This window comes from Etheostoma spectabile, chromosome 12, assembly GCF_008692095.1.
Source record: "Etheostoma spectabile isolate EspeVRDwgs_2016 chromosome 12, UIUC_Espe_1.0, whole genome shotgun sequence".
Classification (NCBI taxonomy): domain Eukaryota; kingdom Metazoa; phylum Chordata; class Actinopteri; order Perciformes; family Percidae; genus Etheostoma; species Etheostoma spectabile.
In genome coordinates this window covers 27,680,720-27,691,814 of record NC_045744.1, presented here as the reverse complement: position 1 = coordinate 27,691,814, position 11,095 = coordinate 27,680,720, and the positions used below count along the sequence as shown (strand labels likewise).

The 11,095-nt window shown below is 39.6% G+C and overlaps 1 protein-coding gene across 1 annotated transcript; it reads right to left on the bottom strand.

The window, feature by feature from the left end:
• zgc:66427 (E3 ubiquitin-protein ligase znrf2) lies at nt 1–10,129 on the bottom strand. Its single transcript, XM_032532543.1, has 5 exons — nt 9,349–10,129; nt 7,919–8,014; nt 7,727–7,832; nt 2,413–2,513; nt 1–208 (listed from the first exon to the last, which is right to left on the bottom strand). Exons 1-4 carry the CDS (start codon nt 9,872–9,874, stop codon nt 2,456–2,458), a joined length of 786 nt encoding a protein of 261 aa, XP_032388434.1. The 5' UTR covers nt 9,875–10,129; the 3' UTR covers nt 1–208; nt 2,413–2,455.
• Nucleotides 10,130–11,095: the final 966 nt, after the last annotated feature.

The following is an 11,095-nucleotide window of genomic DNA, read 5'->3' as shown; positions in this document are numbered from 1 at the left end:
TACTGTTGAAGTTTGGCTTGAAAAGGCCTAGACCAAGTTCAAATGGACCGATCCAATTGGAGAACGCTGGTTGTCGCTAACAGGAGCTTCTTCTTAGGATCGTCTGTTCTCCACTCAAATATAGATTTGTGTCGGAGATAGACTGTGTGCTTTTATTTGTTCAATGACACATTTTTATTGGGATTTTATTAGGATTCAGTGTAGTCTCCTGTAAGGGCGGGAAAAGAGAGTGACCATTAGATGAAAGAACGCATATTGTAATGACTGTATTTAAACATAGTCTGCAACAGAGCTGGATAACATGGTTGAACTCAATATCACATTCAAATTATTTTTTATAAATTTATCAAATGATATGGCAACTGCATGCAAAACCACATAGTGATGTTCAATTATGTTGTCTGTTCAAAACACATCAAAAACTTCAATGTTGCATTTAGTGGCCTGATATATACGATATATGATAGCAGATCATTTGTAAAAAGATAATACAATATGATCATCACACTATGTTTCATATGAATCAGAATCAGAAAGGGCTTTATTCCCAAGTACGTTTTTTTTTTTTACATACAAGGAATCTGTCTTGGTGTTGTTGGTGCATGTTCCTAACTTGCTGTCTTACTTAAATATAAAAATAGTCAAGGTAAGTGTTTTGCACCCTACTTTGGTGTCAATGTGAAATTCCTTGGGGGAATGTGTGATGCCTGTTGCTATGGATTCAAGGCCTTAACAACTGCTTCTTATATTTATTAAAATACTGTCCTTAAACGGCATCTCGACTCAGTGCAGTTCACATCTGAAGGATTTATTTACATTAGATATACAATACTTGGGCTGGGCTTTGAGCTTCAATACTTCTTTTTATCACAGACTGGAATGTACCAAATACTGAGAACTGACGTTTGCACTCTTGCTAACTTAAGCCCAGTAAAGAGTAAAGATTTGCAACGAAACAAAACCGTTTTAGAACATAGCAGTTTCAGCCCGACTCAAGCTGGTTGATGGTGTTGCTGCGTCTCAGCTGCTTAAGTCGGCAAAAACTGGTTTTTACCATAGACCGTTAAAGAAATGGACCAACAGATCCTGCTGCTCTGGACGGACACCAGTGAAGGATATTAAAAGCACTTTTCCGGTGAGTGCTGAGCGTTACTGGGCAGCCTCCAACTGAGCTTGAAGACGTGGATGTGACGTGAGCAACCTGTCTGAAAGTTGTAAGTCTTCTGGTAGCTGTTCCAAGAGAAATCTCAATAATTCCCAATCAGCAGAGACAGAGAGTGTAAGTATATGTTAGGAGATAACATAGGCACAGGCTAAATATTGCTAACTAAAATATTAGTTAACATTAGTAATTAAACCTAAACAGCGACAGACAACGATGCGACAGCAAGTCGCGTGGTTATGACACATCCTATTTTTACAAAAACATCTGCTACGGAGCCATAACGTGAGCTACAAGATAATGGAGCCTTTTATACATTGTCGTGTTTCTTTAGAAATAAACAACGGACAAATGGCGTCTTTAAACGCTTCTGATGTAAAGTTATTCACTGCCAAAGTGGCGCCAAAATTAATGGCAGTCAATGGAACACTAATTAGCGTCAAAATGGCGCCATAGGAGCTATGCTTTCAGACAGATTGCTCAAGTCACAACTACGTCGTCAAGCTCAGTTGGAGGCTGTCCAGTAACGCTCAGCACTCACCGGAAAAGTGCTTCTAATAGTCTTCACTGGTCTCCGTCCAGAAAAACGGGATCTACTGGTCCATTTCTTTCACTGTCTATGGTCTTTGCTAGTTTAAGACCGACGCAGTTGTCAATTTCCCGTCCACTAGGATAAGCTTGTGTCTGACAGGGTGGGGGGGCGTGGCATGACGATGGTGGCTTTCCATCGTGATGCCGGTCAACCATCACAATCGCCACAACAACCCTATTAGATGATATAAATTATATATCCAGCTGCAAAAAAAGCCTGAAAAGTCAGAAGCTAGAACAAAAGTACAGTGAGTCTTTGCTATGGAGATGTCTAGTGGCATTGGCGTAAACTGGCGGCTTTCAGAACGGTGCAGACTGGCGCATTGTATGTAGCAGCAAGTGTCAGCTTGTCTCGTGGCCGTGGCATATCTTTGGTCTGAACTGGGCTTTATTCTCTGACCACATAGTTCATGATATCCATCCAAATATGACCATATCAAGGAGGTGTTCTTTGTGGTCTGACATTTTACATTTTAGAACTTGAGCTACTTGTTTTTTTTTTTTACATTAAATAAAAATGGTTGTGTTTGCCCAAAGTCAGCCATCTAAAAAGGAGCATTTGGTAACAATACCAAACATTCAGATTGGTATTGGCACTTGTGTTGAAACACTTGCTAATTACATATTCTGGTCATTTAGTGAGTCTTACACATATATACCTGAGTCGGGTTGGTCACTGTGCAGATTGATGTAACCCGCGAGTCAATCGAAGGGATGTTCAGGGCAGCAGGGTTTCACCTTGGACCAGCAATCAATGCAGCTGCACGGAGGAAGACATTCAGTTTGGTTACGTCATGTTGATGTGCCAGAACCTCTATGGTGGGGTTTTGAATGTGGCGTCTCCTGAGGCTTAATCCACTCACGGTGTGAAACCAAACTAAACGTGATGACCGTTCTAAAAACGGGCTCTCTGGCACTGTAATGCAACAGGACCAGAGATAAGATGCAACTAGTTTGTTGGGCTAGTACTCACTCTATTTTGCTCACTTATATAGAGCTGAAACCATTAGTCTACACTTAAGTCAACCATACAAACCTAGAGGACATTATACAACATCTGAAAACCTCGTCCTGTTGCCTTGATATTCTACCAACGGGACTTTTCAAAAATGTTTCCAATTGTTTGACTTCTGATCTTCTACAGATTGTGAACACATCTCTTCTTTCAGGTATCTTTCCACAGGCCCTGAAAACTGCAGTAATCAAGCCACTCTTAAAAAAGAACAACCTAGACAAGTCACTAATGAGCAACTATAGGCCAATATCAAACCTTCCGTTTTTAAGTAAAATCATTGAAAAAGTAGTCTTTCAACAACTCAACCATTTCTTGTCACTAAGCAACAGTTTTGATACCTTTCAGTTGGGTTTCCGACCACACCACAGCACTGAAACGGCTCTTGTCAAAGTCTTTAATGACATCCACCTTAACACAGATAATGGCAAAATTTCAATCTTAGTATTACTTGATCTCAGTGCTGCATTTGACACGGTCGACCACGACATATTACTAGACCGATTGGAAAACTGCATTGGCCTTTCTGGCATAGTATTAAACGGGTTTGAATCCTACCTAAAGAATAGGGATTACTTTGTGTCAATAGGTAATTATGCATCTAAGCGTACAAATATGACGTGCGGAGTTCCGCAGGGCTCCATTCTGGGGCCTCTTCTGTTTAACATCTACATGCTTCCACTAGCCCAGATTATGGAAAACAAGAAAATAAGTTACCATAGTTATGCGGACGACACACAAATTTACATAACCTTATTGCCAGGGGACTATAGTCCAATACAAAAACTGACTAAGTGCATCGAACAAATTAACGACTGGATGTGCCAGAACTTTCTGAAATTAAATGAAGGAAAAACTGAGGTGGTTGTTTTTGGAGCAAAAGAGGAAAGATTAAAAGTCTGCGCTCAGCTTCAAACAACAATTTCAAAAACAACAGACAAAGCCAGAAATCTTGGTGTAGTCATGGACTCAGACCTGAACTTTAACAGCCACATTAAGACAATTACAAAGTCAGCCTACTATCACCTTAAGAATATATCAAGGGTTAAAGGACTTATGTGTCAACAGGACTTGGAAAAACTGGTCCATGCTTTCATCTTCAGTAGACTTGACTACTGTAACGGGGTCTTTACAGGTCTCCCTAAAAAAAAAAATCAATCAGACAGCTACAGCTGATTCAGAACGCTGCTGCTGTCCTCACTAAGACCAAGAGACTGGATCACATCACTCCAGTTCTGAAGTCTTTACAATGGCTTCCTGTGTCTCAAAGAATTGATTTCAAAGTACTCTTGCTAGTTTATAAATCCCTTAACGGTTTAGGTCCAAAATACATTTCTGATCTGCTACTACACTATGAACCACCCAGACCTCTCAGGTCATCTGGGACAGGTCTACTTTCTGTCCCCAGAGTCATAACTAAACAGGGTGAAGCAGCTTTCAGTTTCTATAATCCTCATATCTGGAATAAACTCCCAGAAACCTGCAGATCCGCTGCTACTCTCAGTTCTTTTAAATCAAGGCTGAATACCTTTCTTTATGATGCTGCCTTTCTTTAAATTAATGCTCATTTCTTTCTTATGCTGCACTGTAACTTTTATTCTTGTGTTTTATGTGTCCTAATGTTTCTATTTGTTTTTAACTGTCTATTCATGTGTTTTATTAGTTTTTAATGCTTATGATTTTTAACTGTTTGTACTTGTGTTTTATCTGTTTAACTGATTTTGTGTAAAGCACTTTGAATTGCCCTGTTGCTGAAATGTGCTATACAAATAAAGCTGCCTTGCCTTGCCTAAGTGGTTGATCAGCAGAGTAAATAGTCTGCAACTACTTTAACCCTTGTGTTGTCCTCCAGGGTCAAAATTAGCACTCTTTTCAACATTTTTTACATTTATGTTGCTTTTTTCCCCCACGTAATGCATGCTTCTTCTTTTTTTATTTTTTATTTTTATGTTTTTGACGCTTATTTCAACGTTTTGGGCACTTTTTTCCAATTACACCAGTATATTCTCAATTATTTATGTGCACTAGTTTCACACTTATTTTTTGGAATTCATGGTCAATAAACCTGATTCATATCAACTGTTATTTTATTTTAGTGTAAGAAAAAAGCAGAAATTAAGAACGATTTTGACTAATGGTTAAGATTAGAGTAATGAAGGTAATGGATAATCATAGATATACAATTGAACACCCTTAATTCTTTAAAAATGGAGACCTGATCCTTAATTTCCTTTGTGAAGAGCATCTCATGGAACCATCCATGTTATTTTGAAGCAATGTGGTTAAAAGAATCCCAAATTTATGACTTTGAGGGGTCTAATTTGACCCGAGGACAACATGAGGGTTAATATATATTTTTTTGGTCTCTGTAAATTATGGTGTGTAGTCTAGACCTACTCCATCTGTAAAGTGTCTTGAGATAACTCTTGTTATGACTTGATACTATACATGAAATTTAATTCAATTATCCCATTGATTGTTGAAGTAATTTTTCAAGCAAAAAATGCCAAACATTAATAGTTCCCACTTCTCAATAGTGACAATTTTTGGCATTTTCTTTCTCTTGTGTGATAGTTAAAAGAGTATGTTTGGGTTTTGGACTTTTAGTTGAACAATAACAATTTGAAGACATGTCAAGCTTTAAATTGTGATGCCCTATTTTCTCTACTTTTTAATAGACCAAATGATTAATAAACTAATTAAGAAAAAAAGTCAAAAATGGGCTTGTTGTAGCCCTACAATAATATATGAATTTGGTTATTAAAACTAACGCTTTTTGTGTGAAGTGTAGAACATATACTGCATGATCATTTTCAACACTGTCATCTTTTAGATTCTAAAACTCCAGGCAAGTCTTAGTTGCTCTACTGGGTGATCAGAATGTAATTTACACAGCTAAGCAGCCACACCTACAAACTGTGGCACCAAACCAAAAGCTTATGTGCACTATAACCAAGACAAAAGATAGACATGTGTGTGCTTTATCTGAGATAAAAGTTTTTTTAGGTTTCAACTTTCTCATGTCTACTTTTATTGTGTCAGTGGAGTGTACATGATGGGAAGAAAATACCAGACAGGATCGTCACTATGACTGATTATCTATTCTTCGTAAATTTCAAGTCTCAGCAAGTCCGATCTCTGAAATTATGGGAAACCAATGACTCCTTAAAAGTTGGAAAACACCTTGAAAGTGTTGAACATTACATAATGCCTTGAAAATGGAAATTTTACTAAATGGGCTGAAACATGCAAACCTTACACAACTTCATGATTATTATTTTTTTTTAACTCAAAAGTTTTAAAGCACTTATGAAACTGCGGTATATCTGTGACATCTAATTTAAGTGTAAAGATGGTGCAGTTATTTTTACAGTTGTGAAAGTTCAATTGGCAAATATTCACATTGTTTACTTGAGGAAAGAAATACAAGCTGTTAATCTTTTCTTTTGTTACATAAAGTGAACAAATTTTGGCTCTAACACTGCACTTGGGCTATCCACTTCCTTAAAGATGAACTGAAAGAATAAATGTTTATAACTTGTTTGTTATAATAATTAAAAATAAATTACAATAAAAAATTATACAAATCAATATAGCTTTTTTAAAAGTTTTTTGTGTGTGTGTGTGTGTGCGTGCGCATGTGTGCGTGTGTATGTGTGGGCGCAGCCTACTGTCATGCACTCTCATTTATTTTATCCAAGCACTTATGCTGCTTATATAATGTGTGCATTTAGAGAAACTATAAAACCATGGTTAAGGTCCTGTTTGTTTAAGAAAATAGAGGCATATAAATGATAAAATGTAATTGGACGAATTTATCCAACGGGATCGCTTGTTAGCTGCACATAGGAGAGTTACCCCAGTTTGACCATAGATGCACGGAGGATTCACGAGTTTTGCGGTTTACTTTACTTTAGGCAGGTGCAGAGTTGGCAGATTTTTACTATGGAACTAGCAGCTGTTTCTGCATCAACAACGTGCCCTGAGACGGTGAACATCAGCTAGCTTCAGGGTGAGTAGAGAGGGACGGTGGATTCTGTGGTTTAGTTAGCGGCTAGTAAACGCATTATTATCCATAGCCTATGGAAATGTGTCGTAACCCCAGCTGCCTTAGCCCTTTACAGTTCATTACTGCAGCCAGGGTCAATACAGTATGACCCCCCCCCCCCCCCCCCAACTTCTTGGCAGGGAGGTACGGGAGGGTTTGATGCGCTACTTGAAAAGCTAAATAAAAAGTTTTCTTCGATATATTGTCTTGTTTTTTTAAAGTAACAGTGTGCGATATTGGAAACAACATAAAGTTTTCCAAAAAAAAATATTGAACAGTTAATAAGTGAGAATAGTGCAGAGAGTAGATAATCTGTCGGTGTCTGGCTAGATTTTTTTTTTTAAATGTCCCGTGTGTTCTGGACACACACTCCGCACTCTTGTTTGCTAAAAACACAGTGATCCGTCACCTTTTGGTATCGCCTCAGCTCGCTTGGAACCTCGACTGAGGTAGTACTAAAAAAAGTACCTGGTAGCAGGTCCCAGGGACACTTTCAACTTACCATTTTATCCCTTTTAACAAATTCATCCATTTTAATAATTGTACCAATGAGAAGAAATAAAATACATCCGTTATATCACCATTATTCAAATTCAAGTTCAGTTTATCTTTAATGTTCAAAATAATGATTCTTAACTCAGCAGTGGCTGTTTAGAACATCATTTCATGGAAAAGGACTCTAGTTATCAGAAATGAGCAGTGATATATGCACTAGTGCAGAACAACCTTTGTTTCCATATTTTTGAAAATCTTTTTTCAGATCAGGAAATAGACAAACCCATTTTTCCTGCCAAATGCACAACGCATGTTCTTAAATCTCCACAGCACTATTTTGCATTTTTTAAGCTCCCCTTTGCATTTGTATCTGCCTGTATTTTATTGTAATGCAAATACATCAACTGAACTTTGTTACCTCTTATGGTAGACGCAGAGGCAAGCCAGCCTGGCGATGGTCTCTCCCTGTACCAGATCCTCCAAACAGATGGAGCACTCGCCGCTGTCTTTACTGAGCACATCCGCTACACACACACACACACACACACACAAAGTATTTCTAGACTTTAAAAGCACAGGCGTTAGGCCATTTCTGTGATATGATACTTACTATTGTATGGTAGGGGAGGAGACGTGAGGCAGCTCAACAGGTGATCCTCGATCCGACCCCCGGGGAAGGGCTTGGAGCAGAAAGGACAGCGGATATCTGCACAGAACAAAGACACAAAATAGCTGAGATTAACACATTGTGTGTCACAGCGGGACATAAATAATAGATGATGTGCCCATCATGTTTGGACGACTAGATTACACGGGCTGACTTGGTGAACCACAGAGCAGGCTGAAACCCAATCATCCCAGAGATAGTGTAAATGACTTGACCTGGAGTACAACTGACCCAAAATAGTTTGGGACTTTATTTGACTGCATGCACTGCAAAACAGTGACTAGGGCTGAAGGTAAAACCAGCACAAGAGCCATGAGTGGAAAGGACAGACAGTGTGCCTTGCTGCCCTACATTTCCCTTCTTCTTGTATGAGCGGTTGTTGCCAGCAGTGAGCGGGCATTTGAAGTTGTGACCCATTAACAACACTTGCCAGAGGGCTGGCCTGGGAAAACCCACCACAATGTTGTGTTTTGGCTCTCAATGTCATGCACCACCACCATCTTGTCTAATCTAATACAGACCAAGTATGCATGTTCACTTCCTCTGCAAACTCAAGTTCCCATTTTTACTGCACTTTAACAACAAGGTAGTTGGTTACTTTAAGTTTTCAACTTGCATGTCGCATGATTTGCGACTGACAACCACTGTCAACAGGCCTTGGGATATGAAAGGGCATGTATGTCGCCACTTCCAGGTTTACGCCACAGCTCTGCTTCGTACAATAGGGTCTCTGACGATTTTCGCCAGTATGCAAGCACGGGAAAAGAGATTATCTCTTCAGGAATGTTAATTTCCCAAATAATCCATTTTAAATTTATTGACTGGGTATTTAGGCTCTGGGAGACATTTTAAAGCAAAATTAATAGTTATAGGAGACTGAATGTCTTTGAGTTTATGTACTATTAAAACTGTCTTAGATGTTATTGGCCTTAAAGGCTGTTCTGGAGTGAGTATCTCTGACTTTATTAGACTAGTATGACCAAGTAAAGTTTACAATGAATACCTCTAACCCGTACTTAACTATCATATCCAGATAACCATTATTTTCTCTATACCCGTCACCCACAGATCTTCTTCAGTTAACTATCAGCTGTCATTTGGACGATTCAACAGTTAATCCCCAAATTTCGTCCCATTTTTAATGTTGAAGTCATTGAGTAATACATTTAAGATGATATTACCAAGCTCCAACATCATCCATAAATTCCATGTAATACATGCCTTTAAGCCGTTTTGACATCTAAAAACAAGGTAAATCACAAAACATTACCTACAGACACTTATAAGGGCATGCTTTATTTATGCGCCACAAATAACAATAAAAAATACATGTATATAAAATACTACTGCCCTGTGTCAACATGTTAACTTACTCCCATGACGGTTGTTAACACGGTAAAGGCCGATCCAAGCCTCTGAAACCGGCCGCTGGTGTGTGCCTCGAACCCGGGCGGATCTTGCGCCCACGCTGCGGGCGGAAGAGTGCCTATTCCCGGGCAGCCGCTCGGAAAAAGTGCGGTGGGGCGTGCGGCCTGTCTCCTCTCCGGACTGGTGTTCCACTACCACGGGACGCTCCGGGCTTATATTACCGTCGTCCTCGGGTTTCCCCTCGCTGTTGTTGTCGTCCGCAGGAGACGCTTGGCTAATACTAGACGGGGTGCTGTGGTGGTCAGCGGGGCTGCCGTCGGCGCTCGCCCCATGCTGCCCCAGGTCCGAGTCACTGCCCTCCTCTGATCGGCTTCGGTTGGCCTCCGTGTCATCGAAGCTCCCCGAGAAGTCGACCATAAGACTGGTGGGCCTGGTACAGCGGGTTCGCCTATAGGAATCCCGCTTTGTGCCATCTTTTCCGAAAGCAGGGGGAACCGGGTCTTCCTGCAGGCGACTTGCTCTCGTCCCCATCTCTAGCGAGCGAGCTAGCTAATTCAGCTGGCTAGCCGAGCTGCTTCCTCTGAGCGAACAGAACAAGGGGGGCAAGTTAACCTCGAAACGACCCTTAAACTGTCAAATGTTTGTCTGCTAACTTTAAATAATAACAACTTCTTGGCAACCGAGTTCAATAAAGGTGGTATATGTTCTTAGATGTTCCTTCTCTCGCCTCAGTTTGTCCAAACTGTCCACATTTTCCTTTCTTTTTTGACGTGCCCGTTCACACTGCTGCAGCGGAAATAGAGCGGTTTCGCTTCCTCTTTTGAGCCGTTCACAAACTGTTACGGTAGCGTCACCATGTCACCGGAGCAGTTGTTTTTTTTGGATATATATATTTATTCAGAATGTGTGTCCATACAGAATCTACATCAAGGATACAATATTCTTCTTTTTTTCCCCCTTTTTTTCCCTTTCAACTCCCTCCCCCCCACCCAAAAAAGAAAGAAGAAAGAAAAAAAATAAAAAATAAAAAATAAAAAGAAGAGAATACACCACCCCACCCACTCTCTCTATGCGTAGCAACACACTTAATAACATTATATTTAGCACTATCCATATTCTTAAAAGGTCAGATAAAGGAGTAAAGGATACAACAGAAATATTAGAGGAATTGAACAAGACAGTATAGATCACTCCAGATCAGTCTCTCAGGTCTAGGCTGGTAAGAATGTCCAGGAAGGGAGTCCATATCTGGTCGTACTTAGCCAATGTCCCCCGTATTGAATGGAGAATCTTTTCAGGCGTGCAGTACGACAACAGTTCGTTGATCCAGTGTTTTTGGTTTGGAGGCTCCATAGATTTCCAATTTTTAAGTATACACTTTTTTGCTGCAGATGATGCTATTAAAATAAAGTATTTCTTACAGGAATTTAATTTCAAAGACAAAACATCTCCAAGTATCCATATCCTAGGGTCAGGTTCTAAAGGTAGCCCACAAACTGATGAAGTTGCCTGAATTACATTATTCCAGTAGATTTGCAAATGTACACAATTCCAAAGCATATGAAGAAGATCCCCTACAGACATCCTACACCTCTGGCATTTGTCAGAGATACTAGCATTTAGCTTATTCAGCCTATATGGGGTATAATATATGCGGTGAAGAATATTAAATTGAATTTGTCTATGTTTTGTTGATGTTAATATGGTTTGAGAAGAATTTAGTAATCTGTTCCAGCTTTTGTCATCATAGTT

What these genes read in the sequence shown, in the direction of transcription:
- zgc:66427 (XM_032532543.1), bottom strand. Translation starts at nt 9,874, where the DNA reads ATGGGGACGAGAGCAAGTCGCCTGCAGGAAGACCCGGTTCCCCCTGCT. An exon ending in TGTTAACAACCGTCATGGGA is followed by an intron (nt 8,015 to 9,348) that starts GTAAGTTAACAT and finishes TGTTCTGTGCAG; the next exon opens with ATATCCGCTGTCCTTTCTGC. An exon ending in CTCTGCGTCTACCATAAGAG is followed by an intron (nt 2,514 to 7,726) that starts GTAACAAAGTTC and finishes TCCTCCGTGCAG; the next exon opens with CTGCATTGATTGCTGGTCCA.